The sequence below is a fragment of the Panicum hallii genome, chromosome 3, assembly GCF_002211085.1.
Source record: "Panicum hallii strain FIL2 chromosome 3, PHallii_v3.1, whole genome shotgun sequence".
Classification (NCBI taxonomy): Eukaryota; Viridiplantae; Streptophyta; class Magnoliopsida; order Poales; family Poaceae; genus Panicum; species Panicum hallii.
Window position 1 is genome coordinate 4,940,613 of NC_038044.1, and position 16,845 is coordinate 4,957,457.

Below are 16,845 nucleotides of genomic sequence, written 5' to 3' on the forward strand. Positions count from 1 at the left end.
TTTTTTGGGTAATGTATGGGTATGTGAATAATGTTTTGTGCACTGTTTGGAGAATAAACTTTCTGGCCGAATCTTAGGGTGCTTCCTCTGTCGAAGGATTTTGTGGACATTAGGGCGCATTTGCACCCATTTTGGATGTTGCACTTAGGCATCTTGAGAGTCTTAAAGTCATTATCATAACACGTGCATGCTTATAGAAAAAAATCGGTCATGTGTGAGAGAAAAAGGAGAAAGATGACTACTTAGAGCAACTCCAACCCATACCTCATTCAAACCCCTACTCTTCTTTTCTACTCTTCTTCTGAGGGTTTAGACGCAAAAAATTGTCTCCAACCGACATCTCATCCGAGCCCCTCTCTCATCCGGACTCTCATCAATGAACCCGACCTCCTAGATGTAGGAGCTCCTACACGAGCCCTCATCCGTATGGGATACATGTTCCAAATGCAGAATTATTTGAAGTTTCATATGCTTCACCAAGTTTGAAGTTTCATGTGAGCTTTAGGAATCATTACGGGTTTGCCACAAATTCAATCTAGGTAGTAAGGTTACTAAAATTAGTCTTTGCTATACTTTTGTGGCAAGAAAATTTGCCTGCTAATGTTTGCGAAAGGGCATGTCTATAGCGTACCCGAGTGTTTTGAATTCTTTCTATACTTGAATTTTGCAGCCGTCCAATTAAGGTCTTGTGGCCGACCTTCATCTTCAACCTCCAGCCAACATAAACACATCTCCACTGAGCTCCTCATTTGCCACCGCCCCGTGTGCCCCACCCTACCGCGGTGGGCTAGGGTGTCACCGCCGTGGTGCTCCGGCGAGCTCCGGCAAGACTCTAACCCACTTGCAGCAACTACCTTCTGCCGCCGCCCACCGTTGTCGTCATTGCTCCCGCCCCTACCTGACCCAACCGCTCGCTTCCATAACCCGGGCCGGCGGCATCCGCTGCCGACCTCACCGCCCCTACGCCCCGCCACCTCCGCCGGGCCTGCTTGCCGCTCCTGGCCTTCCCTCTAAGGCTGGGAATGGAAAGAAGCCCTACCCCAGACCCAACCCCGAATCCTAACCTTCCAAATCTGAGCTCTGATCTCGCCGGAGATCTCATTGGAGATCTCGCCGGAGCTGGAGAAGATGGTCATCCGGTCTTGGATTAGACGGAGGAGGTAGAAGAAAAAAATCAGGTGTGGATGGCACAAATAATACTCGGGCACACTATAGCAACCCCATTGAGAAAAAAAAAGAAAAATACATCCTTCTTTCTACAAAGTTAATTGTATGTCCAAAAAATTAGATAGACTAAGTATGGTGCCAACCAAATACTTTCTTAAAGAGGGTTAAAATACTGGGAGGGTAATAACAAGATCCAGTATATAAAAACCAGATGACTATGACTAAGGCCCCGCTTGATTTCAGAGGATTAAACTTTAGCCCATCTGCCATTTAAAACTATTAAATAAAATTTATTTATAAATTTTTTTCAGAAATGGATGCTAATTCGCGAGACGAATTTAATGAATTTAATTAATCCATCATTTGCAATAGTGATGTTACAATACCATCCGCTAATTATCGATTAATATACCTTATTAAATTTGTCTCGCGAATTAACTTAAAGATTCTACAATTAATTTTATAATTAAATTTTATTTAATACTTTTAAATATTTTTTTAACATGACAGGACTAAATTTTATCTTCCGAAACCAAACATCCTAATAACGAAGCGACGAATTAGTGACGAGGGTAGCAAACCTTTTTGACCGTTATAGGAACCCACGAAGGCATAGTACTCCGTATATGTGTATAAGGACACCGTAGAATGTCAAAAGGAGAAATAAATAAAACAAAATAAGAAAAAGTCCCCCATCGCTCCTCCTGCTCTGCTTCGTTTCCACGCGCACGAAACCCTAGATAAGAATCCTCCCGATTCCCCGGTTCTCCTCGCCGCAATTCCCCCCCTCTCGCTGCCCCGGGTTCCTCCCCGAGATCGGCCCGGTTCCGCCGCCCGGACCCCGGGGGACCCCCTCCCCTCCTCGATCCGTTCGGGCGGCCGGCCGGCCGGCGTGAATAGCCGGGATGGTGTTCTACTTCAAGGCGCGGCCCGAGGCCGGCGACTACACCATCTTCATGGGCCTCGACAAGTACGAGAACGAGGACCTCATCAAGTACGGCTTCCCCGAGGACATCTGGTAACCGCCACCCCTCTCCTGTTTTCCTTTTGCTTCGCAGATTTTTGGGGATTAGCTCTGGTGCGTCTCATGCTTTGCTGACGAAAAATAGCGGATGGGAAGCTCGTGTGGGTTCTAGTAAATTCGAGGTTTCGTTGAAGCTACAGGCTGTGCTGACACTCTGTTCAGCTTGTTATTGTAGACCATTTAGTCAGCGCAATGTAATAATTAGGTGGACATGTTGGGGATCTTGCAGACTGTTTTTTGTATTTTTTTCCTTTTCAGTCAAATTGTTTATCGTGGTATGCCACATTTTCTATCTAAAGAATTAAGCTAAACTTGCTTTGAATTACGCAAGTTTATGCTTGCTTGTTGAGTGTCAGAATCATGAAAAGCTGAATTACTACTTAGCATTCCATTTATATATTTTTTCCGTTAAGATTTAATGGTTCCTGTCTTGTGGTCTAAGCCAAAACCATCTCATTCATCAATTCGTGCAGTTGTGTACTCGTGTTCCTAGATTCAGTAGTACGGTGTGCTCTCTAGCGGTTAGCGGAGTGCAAAATTGTTTGTTTCATGCGTTTTGTACTGTTTCATTCTGGACAACCGCTAATGCCGTCCTTTTCTTTTTCTTTATACTGTGGCTCACCTTTTGTAATTATCATGGCATATGTGATTTCTTCATTATCTTTTCTCATTAAGCCCTATAATTAAGTGCAGTTTAAGTTTTCAGAATCATCTTTATACTTGTTTTGGTAATGCAGGTTCCATGTAGATAAGATGTCCTCTGCGCATGTATATGTGAGACTGAATAAAGGCCAGACAATGGATGACATGAGTGAAGGTCTGCTGGAAGACTGTGCACAGCTTGTCAAAGCTAATTCCATTCAAGGTTGGACAAACTACAATACAAATCAGTATTGTACATTTGTACCACAAGTTCAATGCTTCACCTTTGCTTGCAAAGATGCTGAATATTTTTTTGTACAGGCAATAAAGTCAATAACATTGATGTAGTTTATACTCCATGGTACAATTTGAAGAAGACCCCTTCAATGGATGTGGGTCAAGTTGGTTTTCACAACCCTAAATTGGTGAGAGCTCACCACCTTCTTTTTTATTCATTATTCTTACAGCAGAATTACATGCATATGATTTTTTTTTTATGTTTTGACAAAACTTATACAATCTAAAATTTATGTCATCTAATTCCAACTATTATATTTTTAAGGTACACTTACGATAGGATTCCGTAATGTAAATCTAGTATCTTGATCTGCATATAGTCTAAAAGATGCCCATATTGTAACTTTGTGAGCAGGTAGAGTTTATTATTTTAAGCAGTATTGAATGGAATGTAATCTTTGTTTATATTTTTCTCTGTATTTTCTTCTATAATGACCTAAAGGGTATGCAATACTTGGAATTCCTTTTGGTAGCATGTTTACTATTACTATTCTGAGGTACATCTATAATGTCTAGCCATTCTTTTCAAAATGCAACAAGCTTTCAAACAGTATTGAGTTCTTGCATATCCATCTCAGTTATGTCCTGCATAGCACCACTAAGTCATGTGATAACACTCTGACCCAATATACTGGGTCCATACTGCTACCTCAACTGAGAGAACATGTCACAATCAACTAACACCAGTGACAAAATGCAAACCGTTAACATCTAACAATTATCAGCACCGAATATAACAATGATATGTCACCATCTACCACTGAACAAATAAATTTGTTAGAATGAGAATTTAATTTAGACGGCGGTAGCATATGAGGTTTTAGTGGGTGTTGCATGTGAAGTTAAACTTTAATGTCGTGGTTCTTAATCAATTTGAAATAGTATTAGCTAGCTTAGCTTGTTTATATACCTCCGCTGTCCATTTTTGCAAGGCATCCTTATTTTGAAAATGTTTTTAAAAGTAGAGTTTGAACTTCATTTCTCTTACAGTATGTTGCCAATTGTCGAAAGCGAATGCATTGATGCTACATGTTCAATGTATATATTTTAATAAAATCAGTCGGAACTTCATATATCTGACCTTTTCCAATCAAAATACGCCTTACAAAAGTGGACTAAGCAAAAGCTCTTGTTTATCATTTTTCTTATATGGAACTAGATTTTGTTTTGTATGAACAACATATTAGTTTTTTATCATTTGTGATTACAGTTATTTTCGGTACACTGGCTCAAACTTATGGATTATTTTGCAGGTTCGGACCATTAAAGTAGAAAAGCGGATGAATGAAATTGTGAACCGCTTGAATAAGACAAAGGTGGAGCGGAAGCCTGACTTGAAGGGTATAACACATTTCTTCGCAAGAATTCATTATGCTCATATTTTATTCAACATGATACCTACTAGTTTCTTTAAACAGAACATGATTAAATGTTTCCTTGTTTGTTCCGGGATTTTCAAAGCCAGTATTTCATTTCATTTCTTTTTTTTTTTTGCATCCTGTTGTTTCCTTGGAGACTAGCAACCAATGGAAATGAGGATGTAATTTCAGTATGTAGGCTGAAACAATACAATGGATCCATGGTACAATAGTAGCTAGATATGCAAAAAGGAGGTGTTCCAGTAACTATAGGACTTGAAATGGATATCCCTACTATTTTATTGAGAGAACAGTGCTGTTTCCCTATCTGGTTGGTGTTTGTTAGGTCTATGAACTAAAGGCGTGATTGATGAATTATTTATTTTATACCTAACCATAGATTTTGGTGCCGCCTTGGTTTGATTCTTTGGCTTGCCACAACTACAGTTTTGTTAGTTTTCTCCTCTAGTATTTTTGTGTTTGTTCTAACCTTGCATATTGAATACATAATCATGTCATCATTTGCTGCAGCTGAAAGAGAGGCTGTGAGTGCTGCTGAAAAGGCAGAAAGAAAGGCACAGCTTAGAGACAAGGTAAGCTATTTTATTCTTCTGCCAGGCAGTGTTTCCTTGTGTTTTTGCGTGCTAGTTGTGTGTTAGTGTTACTAATCCAAAGGTCTGCACAATTGATTCTCCTGTAACAAACACTAGGATTTATTGAATTATATTTACAGGGGCAAATTAAACTGGTTGTCATGCATATGCTGCTTTGTAGTGTCGTTGGAGACTGGTCACTGGATGTGTATTTGATTAAATTGATTTCTGATAAAATTGCTGAACTTTGAAATTGAGTATGACTGGATTTCGTTGTTTATTTTGTTTCAGAAACGAAGGGAAGAAATGGAGAGGCTTGAGAAGGAGAAGCAAGCTGAAATCAGGAGCTACAAGGGGCTGATGGTCCAAGAGAAGATGACTTCTAACAAGCAAATCGCATCTGGCAGCAAGACCCTCCAAGAGCTCGAAGAAGACTTCATGTGAGGAGACCGTGGCAATTTGTCATGCTGAAGCTCTCTGAACTGCCTCTGTCAAAGACAGGACAGGTGTCACCAGCTTGCTTGCGAGCCACTCTCTGTGATGGCTGATGGATTGGGCCATGACATGATATGATTGTTGTCCTTATGGTCTCTGTAGACCTGTTCGATTGGTGAAACAACGAGAATGCATGCTCAAACTGTGGTTGATATAATGATAAGTTTTTCATCAATCTTAAATGCTAATGGTAATGAAACTTAATTCTGTTTGATTTTTCTACGATAATAGTAACAGTAATGGTAATTCTTGAACCATTGTTGAAGTCACAAATGAGTCTTTGGACACTTGAATATATTAGTTATTATAAAAATACACTAGAATGTATGAAAGTACTTTTGAGTTGAATCTACACCCATGATTTTCATGTTCCAAACTAAATATTTTAGGCAAAGACAAAATATAAATAAATCTTGTCCAAAAACTTTTAAGTATTTGTGATCGAAGGGAGTGATTTCTTTCTAAGACAAAATATCAGGTGCATAAAAATATATGTTTTGATGATGAATAAATGCAGAAACTTAATCTCGTCCGAATTCAATTTGAATGGCTCAAGCAGGGTGGGAAAGTTCTCTCTTGGGCCTTTTGTGTGTCAGGTAATCAGGTTTTCTTTTCACCCAACAAAAGATAGTTCTTCCCATTTCCCAGTGCCAGGTTGCTTCAAAAGTACAAACCTTTGCAGAGTTATACCATTATTACCATATAGAAAATCACATACTAAAATTTTGAATTAATCCGCTTGAAAAGAGAATTCTTAACCTGCAGCACACGGCTGGAACAATACCTTTCTCTGAAAGTGGGCCCTCGCGCTCATAGATCCTCTTCTCCCTTACTCCAAAACCCAGCACAACAAGCAAAGAGGAGGGAGGGGGAAAAACGGAACGCCACTCCCCAGCCATGGCGCAGCAGCAGCTGCTCCTCCTGCCCGCGCCTTCCAGAGCCTTCTCGAAGCCCCTCCCCTCCCAATCCACCACGCTCGCCTCCCTCTCCCTTCGCCAACACATCTCCGTCTCCGCCGCCGCCCGGCGCGGCCTGCTGCGATGCGGGATGAAGCGTTCAGGTGAGCCGCCGGCGCTGCTCCGCTTCTCTTCCGTCGATTTTGAGCGAGGCATTTTGACGAGCCGAGCAAGTGGTCGGCTGACATGGCCTCCGTTTGTGTGATCAGGCTTTGTGGCCGAGCTGGAGATTGCCAAGGATAAGCAGCCGCAGAGCAGGCGCGCCAATGGCATCTTCTGGATCTTGCTGCTCAATTTCGGCATCTACGTGGCCGACCACATGTTCCAGGTATCACTGGAAACACCTCGCGGAAGCTGAATTTCAAGCCTTTGTGGCGTGTGTGTGTGTGTGTGTATCGCATAAAGATGCACATAGCTCACGGTTTTTTTTAGGTCCAATTCAGTACTCCTATGACTTGCTACTTGACTTTTCAATTTAGTTTCACAACTAAACTGATAGGCGCCGGTGTTTTGGTTGTGTTTGTTTGTGTTTTAGACGTGGATGAGGGGAGGTCGTGGTGGGCAGGACATTTCATTTTTATGTATTTCAGAACCACTCTGTACTTAACTTGTACTAAGTACAGTTTGCAATTTTACAGCATTCAAGCTAACGCGCTAATCGTAGTCACGCCCTACTGATTCAGGAAAATAGATATCTTGTATCTTTTGTTTCACCATGATTGGCAACAACTGGCTCAACTACCTGAGTCAACATTAAGTACATGTTCAAGCATTTAAGATCAACACATGTATGGATTTTAATCTGTTGTACATCAGTATCTTTTTGGTTTTTGCTTTTGGATAATTCGAGGCACGCTTGTATTTTTCTATATTATAAATGTTGATTCATGATGATGCATGCAAGCATGCAAATTATCTTGTATATAAATAGGGGTCAAATTATTCTGGCAATCTTGGCTAAAAGAAACATATTATGGCAATCTAGCAACATTGGAGCTGCACCTGTACATGCATACCATTGGCATCTTTGTCCCATCCTTAATTGATTATGACTTATTTATTGTTCAGAGTTTGTAGACCTTGTGCGTAATATCAATAGCCTTAATATTATAGGAGTGCACAAGGATGAATTAAAGCTGATAGAATCACATTGTCTCGTGTAATAAGAGATTTCTTGATATTGCTCACTTATATCTTAAGCACAAGGCATATATACTTTTTTTTCTTCCTGTGCTGAACTATATATTTACTTATCAATTGCTGTTCCCTTGCATTTCAGATTCGGGAAATAAAAGCACTGTACCTGTATCATGCACTCCCTACATGGTATCAGTTTGTGACATCAACATTTTGCCATGCCAACTGGTTAGTTTGACTTGCTATTCTAGGTTCACTTAATTTCCCTTCACTCTTGGTAGACCCTTTTTTTTTCGAACATGCAGGAGAACTGCGTATCTTTATATTAATAGAGAGGAACTGCTTGGTAGACTGGTAGTTCTTTGTCCTGTTTTATGAATCTATGAAGTTTAGCATGATTGGTGGATATATTATAATGTTGTTCTTTTACTTCTTTTTCGAGGGTCTCTCATAAAGTCATTTTTTTATTATCTACAGGAATCATCTTTCAAGCAATCTATTCTTTGTGTATATCTTTGGTGAGAGTTGATTCAAAAATGAATGCTCTGCTTGATACTTCTAGTTAAGCTAAGGATGCCTAGTGCTGACCTAAATATACAGGAAAGCTTGTGGAGGAGGAAGAAGGTAACTTTGCTTTGTGGATGTCTTACATTTTGACTGGTGCCGGGGCAAATTTGATTTCATGGTTGGTTCTCCCGACATCCTCTGTGTCACTTGGAGCATCTGGTGCTGTTTTTGGCCTTTTCACCATTAGTGTTCTAGTTAAGGTGATTAACTCAATCTTTTTCATTTCAAAATTTCTTACAATCTTACTTAACAACAAGGCAGAACCAGCCAGCCAATGTATTTCTTTTGAAACGTTTCCTCTGTATCATGGCAGATGTCATGGGACTGGAGAAAGATCCTTGAGGTGCTTATCCTGGGGCAATTTGTTGTTGACAAGGTACCTCCATGACACTGTTTTGCTGCTTTCCTTAACCATTTTTGAAGTAGAAGAATGGATATTTATTGCAGAATTGTATTGAAATGGATCATTTTATTTTGTCACCACCTTATTTTACATGGAAAACGAACAGTAACAGTAGGAAAAGGTTTCCATGGAGGTCACAAATGGCAGGAACAACTGTCCTAGAGAGAACAGTTATCTATTACAGTTTCAAAACCAGGTTCAAGATAATTGAACATGCGCTGAACCAGGCAAATTTGCACCCTGCCACCCTCCCCAGGGGAAGTAGTTAAACATTTGACCATATTTTGTTGTGTCTTGGATTGAAAACCTCTCACAATGTGCAACTCCACTGGTTAGTTACACATCCGCACAATGCTCTGAAGGACTAGGATAGTAATCCTGACGATTTGGAGCACATCATCTGTTAGTAGTTAAATTACACTAAAGTATGTACTCGCTGTTATGAAATGCTTAATGGATTGTTGTCTCTTAAGGCATGACAATAACCTGACCCCTAATATGTACATTACAGTCTAGTTGCTCTGTCAGCGCCAAACAAGAACTTCCCTTGAACGTCTGAAGTTCCTCTGATCTGTTCAACTTTCCTTTACCTAATAGGTCATGGAAGCAGCACGAGCAACAACAATCACGGGCCAATCATTTCAAGTAAACAACATTGCTCATGTGTCAGGTGCTTTGATAGGTGCAGCATTGGTGTTCCTGGTCAGCAGAATCCCCTTTTCATCCAACGATGATAGCCCCAAGACAACTAAAGAGAGTAAATAGGGGGAAAAAAGTTTATCAACTAACATCATATTATCATTCATTACATTTCTTTATATGATAACATGACATTGTTCTAAAAATTCAGTTACGAAACTTCTGATTTAAATGAAAGATCATCTGGAATTTCAATGCTGGCGTGTAAAGTTCATTTGTGGATCAATGCAAGCATCTTGTTTGTCTGATACTTCAAATGTTTTCCTTCACATTTTCCTTTTACAAGAACCAAAGATTAATATTTGTGAGTACACTAAAGAATTGGATAATCCGCCACATGATTGAGCCAACGGTGGATTGGGGACCTATGTGCTTGTCTTTTTTAGTATCCATTTCAGGGCGTACAAGGGAATAACCGAATAATGGACTGACGGAATGGAAATTGTTTAGGTTTAGTTCAAAATATCTGTATAAACTCCACTTAACTCTTGCAAGGAGTTCACCATTTTTGTAACAATGTCAAATGTATAGACAGATACAATACGGTAACTCACAACGTCATCTTCTACAAATTATCTCGAACACAAGTGCGAGTAACACTGACAGTTCATGAGTTCGGAAGGAATAACTATTTTTCTGATGAGTTTATCACATATGGTTTTGGGGAACTAAATTTGATAATGGTGAATGGCTGTAGCGGTATGTGATAAACTCCCTCATGACCACTTGCAAGCAATTCTTTTCATAACTGTATTGTTACCGAATACTACCAATGTACAAGTTGCCAACAGTTCTCAAGACAACATCATCATCACCCAAAAAAAACAAAAAGATAAGAATATATGTCCAAAACAAGTGTTCTCTTCTCCTCACATGAAAAAACCTAGAAAATTTAGCTAAAATCAAACAGCAACTTGTACTTGCAGGCAGCCCCGTGCACAGATCGCTCAACCGGGCGCGTGCCTCCGGATCCAACGCCTACCTACCTACCCGGCGGCGCATCACGTCGTGTTGGTACCCTCCACCATGGCCGTTCCGGCTGCCGCCGACAGCTCCCGGCCTCGCCGCGGCAGCCGGCTCGACCTCCGGGCCGGTGAACGGACCGAGCGGGCCCGACAGCGTCGACCGCCTTCTCGTTCATGCACGCCATCAGCAGGCTGCTGCCGGTGGTGGTGATCCCGCTTCTCCTCCTCCGGTGGTCGTTCTTCGCCGCGGCGTGCCGCAACGTGCTGTCCTCGCCGTAGTTGAAGTAGTGGTAGTAGTAGCCCGACGCCGCGCTGGAGAAGTTGCCGGACGCCGCGCCGTCCGCGGTGACCACGCTCCAGACGACGCTCGCCTCGCTCGGTGGGTACGCGCACCCGAGCTCGCTCGGAGCCGCGTCGTCGTCCTCGCCTGGGCTCCCTCCGCCGTCAGCGGCCCCGCGCGGAGAATTTCCGGCGACGATTGTAAAAGCAGAGTTCTGCGTCGCTGGACCGAGCGCGCTCCCTTGGTCGTCGCCCAACGGCCTGAACTTTTCCAAAGATTTCACGCGCCGCCGCTCGCCGGAGGAGGCCGTCGCTGCGGGATGCAAGACCACCGGCATGGGCAATTCGAGCGAGTTGGCTGCCCGGCGGTGGCTGTGCCCTGCGATCTCAACTGGAAAAAACGCATCCCTTCCGGCAAGGACTTTGTCGCCTTCGAGGAGCCATCTGCCACTGCCAGCCCTGACCGTGACCGCGGTGTCCTCCTCGAACACGGGCTCCGGGATCATCTCTGTTTGTGGAAACACCTCGCTCGCTTCGGTGTTACATTTCTTGCCACCGGCACCGAGGACGTCGTTGCCGGCTTCCATTTCGTCGGCGCTCACCGACTCCTCGCCATCGCCACGGCCGCAAGCGCACCCCGCCATGCCGAGCAGCCACCGCCGCATGTTAGAGTTAGACGAAGAAGCGCGCCTGCGCTCGGCGCGCCCACTCTCCGCCCCGGAACAAGGCTCCGCTTCGGCGACCGGAGTGGCGGCGCCGGCGACGGCGCGCAACTTCTCATCCGATGGCTCGATGGGTACGGGCAGCAGCGCGGAGCGGCTGTTCCAGCTCGCCTCCGACGAGCTGGTGCCCGCCGTGGGCGTGGGGACGACAGACCGGTCGTGCTCGAGCGTCCCTGTCCTGAACATGGACGACGACAGCGACGACGACGAGCGCTCGCACCACAGCGCGTCGTCCCCGTAGAAGTAGCGCTCGGCGGCGAAGACCCCGAGCTCGTCGGGGCCGTCGTCGGCATCCCAGCGATCCGGCTTCACCGCCGCCGGTGCTCTGCGTCTGTCCATGCCCGGCGGCTCTAGGCACGACCCCGCCTGCTGGCACACCGCATCGATCTGCACAGAGCACGGGCGCTATCTATACCTCGGGACCGGAACGAGCGGCCAGCGGCTGCGAGAGATGGTCTGGTGGAGGGAGGTCTCGCGGACGCCATTGTCAGGGCTTGATTGCTATGGGTCCGACGCGAGAAAATTCCCTGGGCGACCCCTTGTCTGTTGGTCGCCGGTAGCTCTCGGGAGGATTTCGTTCATCTCTGTGGCTGTTCTGCTCCGACGCCTCGCTTTCGCGGTCTTAATTGCCATGGCGCCTCCTCCTCCTCTCCTTCGGACCCAAGATCGGTGAAATTCGCCAAGGAAATTTGGCCCACCGAGTAGCAAAGAAGCGGCCAAGTTCGGAGCCTCCATGCTTCGCCAAGCAAATTTGGTCTACTCTCTTAAGGATACTGCTAGCGAAAGGACCCTACGATAAGTGTAACAGCAAGCAACTTGCACCCAGATGTCTCGACATGATCATTATGAACAAAGACACATTTAGGACATATTTGGAAGGGAAGTATGACTCTAAAAATTGTAGGAATTTGTTTTTAAGTTTGCAGTAAATTCTAAATAGTGACTCGGATCCCAAATCACATTTTCAATTCAAACTTATGAACTAGTGATTCTTGTTTTTTTGAAGAAATTGAACTAGCGATTCCTTTTGAAGCCAGAGAGGAATCCTAGAAAAAACGTCTGCTTTCAAATTACCGGCATGTGCCACTATAAAAAATAAACTAATGTGAGCCCTATAAATCTACATTGGTAAAATTAGCTGGAGGACATCTTTCGAAGTTGGCTTTTGCTCGTAACCACTAAAAAACCATCTCTTCGCCAGGAAACAAACTTCAACAATCCCAATTTGCTGCAGGGCAGTGGAGTCTATTTTTTTCAGATTAATTGAAAAGGAGCAAGAAATGACCAAATTACCTTAAGCTATGCATGCGTGGTCAAACTTTTAGAAAGTATGCAATTCTTGCACTCCCTGCATATATACGTGGTCAAATGCTCCAACAACGGCCAAGTTTAGCCCACTCCGGTGCCTAGAAACGAGCTCCGCCTCTCACGTGCAGCTGCGCATGGCCTATTTCATCCACTTCAACCTCTCTATTTTTAAGTTGCTCGAGACTTGACATCTCAGGTCGCTAGATCGCATCAGATAGCTAGCTCGCCGGACGAACAGAACAGGACGGGCCACCATGATGCCGCAGTTGCGTAGCCTCGTCGCGCTGCTCCTGGCCGCCACGGCCGTGGCTGCCGTCGCCGTCCCCGGCGGCAAGCCGGGGTTCGTCGTCACCGGCCGCGTCTACTGCGACAACTGCCGCGCCGGGTTCGAGACCAACGTCTCCCACAACATCCAAGGCGAGCCTCGCTAGCAGCTAGCTCCTGCAGCCATACATTTGGCCGTCGCCATTGCCAATTTGCCATGCGTCTCGATCTGTTGGTGCAGGCGCGACGGTGCACATGGAATGCCGCCACTTCGAGACGCAGAAGCTGCACGACAAGGCGGAGGCGACGACGGACGCCGGCGGGTGGTACCGGATGGACATCGCCGGCGAGGACCACCAGGAGGAGATCTGCGAGGTGATGCTGCTCAAGAGCCCCGAGGCTGACTGCGCCGAGGTCGAGCGCTTCCGCGATCGCTCCCGCGTCCCACTCACCCGGAACAACGGCATGGACCAGACCGGCGTCCGCTACGCCAACCCCATCGCCTTCTTCCGGAAGGAGCCGCTCCAGAACTGCGGCGAGCTCCTCCGCGGATACGACCTCTACAACGACACGTCCGAGAACCCCTAAGCTGCTAATTCAAGGCGGGCCACCATTGTTTTGTCAATTTTGCACTGGGGTTTAGTTTCTTCCTCGTCTTCCACACCGGCCGACCACGCATCGATCAAGATCAGTTCATGGGTGGATGGACGCTATTAGCAAACAGATTGAATTAATTAATTCGTTGTTAGAAATAAAAACTAGTAGTGATTTTCATCTTGATTTCCCTTGCATTATATTGGTAGCTGTACTAATAATCTTGCACAAACAGAGAAGGAACAAGTATGTTGCAGAATTCTTGATCTTGATGATAATTTTTGATAGTATATATCAAGCTCCTACATTCCTCCAAAATTTAGTTATGGTAGACCCTATTGTAGTAGCTGCTATTCTGTGATGTGACATTTTCAGAGTTTGGGCTGCAGCCCAAATACACAGTTCATCTACAGTCCAAAACAAAAGGGAGCTCCTTCCCCATCGATCTGCGGGGAGGCTATATATCACCCGTGCTGCAAATCCCACATCCATCACATGAAGAAAATTATTTGGAGGATTCAGCCCCAATTCAGCCCAATTCGACCCCATCCCTCCTTCTCCAACTCCGGTGAGATTCCGGTGAGATTATGGTTTCAGGGTTAGAAGTTCGGGGTTTAGGGTTGCCGGGGAGGGGGGGCTGTTCACCGCCGGCCATAGAGGGAGGGCCGGCGGCGGCAGGCCGGCCCGGCGGAGGAGGCGGGTGCGGGGGCGGCGGGGGCGCCGCCAGTCAGGTGGCGGGAGATGGTGGTTGGGCCGGCGCCGGAGCGAGGGAGTCGACAGCGACGGCGGCGGCGGACGGAGGCGGTGGCAGCAGCGGCGGGACCCTAGCCCGCCCGCGCCGGTGGGGTGGGGGAGGGGCTGGGCGATGAGTGTGGATGCGGCAGCATGGAGAGGGGCTGGGCGGTGGCGCGGGAAAGAAGACGATCTCGCTCGTGCGCAATTTTGCTTGATGGGCCGTCCGTTCAGGTGATGGTTGGACCCGAAGCGGTAGGTAGCCGCACCCATCGATCTGCCCCCGAACTGACCGGAAACAAGACGTGCTTCAGAGTTCAGACACAGTACACAAAACGGGAAGAGATAAATTCGTGCGCATTGCGAATTCTACCCGGAGCGGCGACCATCGTGTATAGTATGTGTATGCGGACCCTGACTCCAACTGCGTGTCTGCATCGCTGCCGGTTCACACCGCGCGCAGCTCACGCGCCGGCGCCGCAACCTGTAAAAGGCAAGGCAAACCCACCCGCCCGCTGCATCCACTCTCCCGTTGCCCGCCGAAACGACCCAGGCACCAGGACCCAACTCCCGGAGAAGGCGGCGCTCGAATCTCGAGGCCGAGCGCGGCACGATGGACATGGACACACCGATGGCGGCGAAGAAGTCTTCTTCGTGGAGCAAGGGCGAGGACACCGTGCTGCGGGAGCAGGTGCGGCTGCACGGCGAGCAGAGCTGGGAGCGCGTCAGCGCCGCACTGCCCGGCCGCAGCGCCCGGTCGTGCCGCCTCCGCTGGTACCAGCGCCTGGCCCACGCCGTCGCCGCTGGACGGCCCTTCTCCGCCGAGGAGGACGCGCTCATCGTCGCGTGCCACCGCGCGTACCCCAACAAGTGGGCCACCATCGCGAGGTTCCTCCCGGGCCGCACCGACAGCGACGTCAAGAGCCGCTACAACACCGTCCTCCGCGAGCAGCTGGACCTGGCGCCGCCTCCGCGCCGCCACCCGGACGGGACGCTCCCGCTGTTTCCTCTGGTGCCCGGGGACGTCAGGCGTGCCAGCGGCAGGGGCGGCACGGTGCTCCGGCGCCAGCCGCCCGAGGAGGCTGCGGGGGATGATCAGAGCGGCGCGTGCCTCGCCCTGTTCCCGCTGGCGCCTGGGGATCTCACCAAGGGTAGCAACAGCGCACGCGAGGCGGCGGCAATGGACTTTGATGTCAGCGCCGGAGGCCTGCCCGAGATGAGGCTCTCGCCGGCGCCCACGGCCATGGCGGCGTTCAGGGCGATGGTGCAGGCTGTTCGGGCGCCGTAGAGTTTGTGCTCGTTTAATTTTGTTGTGATTCTGATTTCTGATGAATTTCTGAAGAAAAGTTTCTACAGTACCTTGTAACACTGCATGAGAATTGTACTGAAAATTCGCTGTCTTTCTCTCGAAATCAAAGAGAGCGATGATTATATGGGGCAGCCAACCGTTTTTTTTCTTTTCCATTTGTTTCACTCTGATTATCTTTTTTTTTTCTTCCTCTGCCATTATTAGTTTCAGATGTTGGTTCACAAATCTATGTTTGGGCCTAAGGTCACGTAATGTTTGGCCCAAATTCCTAGCGTCCTTTCGACCCAAATTTCCTCGAGTTTTTTTTAAAAAAGGGTTTAAAAAAAATTAAAATTCGAAAAAGGGGTGCCGGTTGAGAAAAATTTGAAAAATGGGTGCCTCCCGCCCGATCATCGGGCGGGAGGCGTGGGGCCGGGGACATCCCGCCCAACCAGCGGGCGGGATCCTCAAAAAACTTTTTCCAGGCCCCCCCGAGGGCCCCTTCGCGAATAAGAAACTTTTCTTATTCGCGAACGGGTCCCTGAGGGAGCATCCCGCCCGGCCAGAGGGCGGGAGGCATCCCGCCCGGCCAGTGGGCGGGATGTTTAAAGCCATTTTTTTTTGTTATTTTCCTTTGGAATTTATGATTTACAATCTATTTGAAATTCAGACTGTTTTCAAATGCAATATTGATTCGCCATATTCTTTTGTGTACATATAAAATTTTAATTCAAATTTACGAAGAAGATTGCTCTATCTAAAATTCGTATGAAGATGGTTAAACGATAACGTTTTGCAACGTAGAATCCGAATATTACGACAGTACGATAGATCAACCGATTAAAAAGAAAATAGTATCATACAAAAACAGTTTAAATATAAAAAGTTCACCAAATCAAGAGTATCTACTCCGCATGTCCCGGACCTCGCGCTCTCTTGGGCCTCCCGCCCCTAGTCCTAGGCCGTCGGCGTATGTGGTCCTCCGAGTACGTAAATGCATCTGGAGCACGGTGAGGACGAGGCGGAGGAGGTGCAGGTGTGAAGGGGTCATCCTGGGACTGTGCACCTGGAGCGTCATATGTCTGGGATGGACCAATGATGTCAGGCTCGGCGCCGCCGCCCACCAGCTCTGACCAAGTGGCAGAGCCGCCCTCCCAGGCGTCCCAGTCCGGCACACCGAATGGACCGCCGTATGCAGGAGCTCCCGTCGACCATGCATGCTGAGCATAGCCATAAGAGTACGGTGCAGCTGGCCTCGAGCCTGACGGGAGAGACGGTCCTGGAGCATAGGCGCCAAACGTCTGAGGCTCCATTCTTGCAGGAGGAGGTCCCATTGCCGTCGAGTGCATGACTAC

General features: G+C 46.9%; 5 protein-coding genes across 5 annotated transcripts; 4 read left to right on the forward strand and 1 right to left on the reverse strand.

Moving 5' to 3' along the window:
• Nucleotides 1-1,834: 1,834 nt before the first annotated feature.
• On the forward strand, nucleotides 1,835-5,764 carry LOC112885844 (coiled-coil domain-containing protein 25). Its single transcript, XM_025951518.1, has 6 exons — nucleotides 1,835-2,185; nucleotides 2,929-3,056; nucleotides 3,155-3,258; nucleotides 4,384-4,471; nucleotides 5,020-5,081; nucleotides 5,373-5,764. Exons 1-6 carry the CDS (start codon nucleotides 2,073-2,075, stop codon nucleotides 5,523-5,525), a joined length of 648 nt encoding a protein of 215 aa, XP_025807303.1. The 5' UTR covers nucleotides 1,835-2,072; the 3' UTR covers nucleotides 5,526-5,764.
• Nucleotides 5,765-6,301: 537 nt separating this feature from the next.
• On the forward strand, nucleotides 6,302-9,533 carry LOC112885843 (rhomboid-like protein 11, chloroplastic). Its single transcript, XM_025951517.1, has 7 exons — nucleotides 6,302-6,636; nucleotides 6,742-6,860; nucleotides 7,812-7,897; nucleotides 8,147-8,187; nucleotides 8,270-8,436; nucleotides 8,550-8,612; nucleotides 9,237-9,533. Exons 1-7 carry the CDS (start codon nucleotides 6,474-6,476, stop codon nucleotides 9,402-9,404), a joined length of 807 nt encoding a protein of 268 aa, XP_025807302.1. The 5' UTR covers nucleotides 6,302-6,473; the 3' UTR covers nucleotides 9,405-9,533.
• A 524-nt stretch (nucleotides 9,534-10,057) lies between these two features.
• Nucleotides 10,058-11,855, reverse strand: LOC112885842. The gene has a single exon (XM_025951516.1). The coding sequence runs from the start codon at nucleotides 11,641-11,643 to the stop codon at nucleotides 10,321-10,323; it is 1,323 nt and encodes a 440-aa protein (XP_025807301.1). The 5' UTR covers nucleotides 11,644-11,855; the 3' UTR covers nucleotides 10,058-10,320.
• Nucleotides 11,856-12,866: 1,011 nt separating this feature from the next.
• On the forward strand, nucleotides 12,867-13,524 carry LOC112885845 (major pollen allergen Lol p 11-like). The gene is made up of 2 exons (XM_025951519.1): nucleotides 12,867-13,029; nucleotides 13,118-13,524. Exons 1-2 carry the CDS (start codon nucleotides 12,867-12,869, stop codon nucleotides 13,462-13,464), a joined length of 510 nt encoding a protein of 169 aa, XP_025807304.1. The 3' UTR covers nucleotides 13,465-13,524.
• Nucleotides 13,525-14,833: 1,309 nt separating this feature from the next.
• LOC112884555 (transcription factor MYB44-like) lies at nucleotides 14,834-15,490 on the forward strand. Its single transcript, XM_025949963.1, has one exon. It carries the CDS (start codon nucleotides 14,834-14,836, stop codon nucleotides 15,488-15,490), a length of 657 nt encoding a protein of 218 aa, XP_025805748.1.
• Nucleotides 15,491-16,845: the final 1,355 nt, after the last annotated feature.

Bases quoted from the DNA above. Each gene is read 5' to 3' on its own strand.
- LOC112885842 (XM_025951516.1), bottom strand. From the start codon at position 11,643: ATGGACAGACGCAGAGCACCGGCGGCGGTGAAGCCGGATCGCTGGGAT.
- LOC112885844 (XM_025951518.1), top strand. From the start codon at position 2,073: ATGGTGTTCTACTTCAAGGCGCGGCCCGAGGCCGGCGACTACACCATC. The intron at 3,057-3,154 runs GTTGGACAAACT...TTTTTTGTACAG, and splicing joins CAAAGCTAATTCCATTCAAG to GCAATAAAGTCAATAACATT. The intron at 5,082-5,372 runs GTAAGCTATTTT...ATTTTGTTTCAG, and splicing joins AGGCACAGCTTAGAGACAAG to AAACGAAGGGAAGAAATGGA.
- LOC112885845 (XM_025951519.1), top strand. From the start codon at position 12,867: ATGATGCCGCAGTTGCGTAGCCTCGTCGCGCTGCTCCTGGCCGCCACG. The intron at 13,030-13,117 runs GCGAGCCTCGCT...CTGTTGGTGCAG, and splicing joins CGTCTCCCACAACATCCAAG to GCGCGACGGTGCACATGGAA.
- LOC112885843 (XM_025951517.1), top strand. From the start codon at position 6,474: ATGGCGCAGCAGCAGCTGCTCCTCCTGCCCGCGCCTTCCAGAGCCTTC. The intron at 6,861-7,811 runs GTATCACTGGAA...CTTGCATTTCAG, and splicing joins TGGCCGACCACATGTTCCAG to ATTCGGGAAATAAAAGCACT. The intron at 8,188-8,269 runs GTGAGAGTTGAT...CTAAATATACAG, and splicing joins ATTCTTTGTGTATATCTTTG to GAAAGCTTGTGGAGGAGGAA.
- LOC112884555 (XM_025949963.1), top strand. From the start codon at position 14,834: ATGGCGGCGAAGAAGTCTTCTTCGTGGAGCAAGGGCGAGGACACCGTG.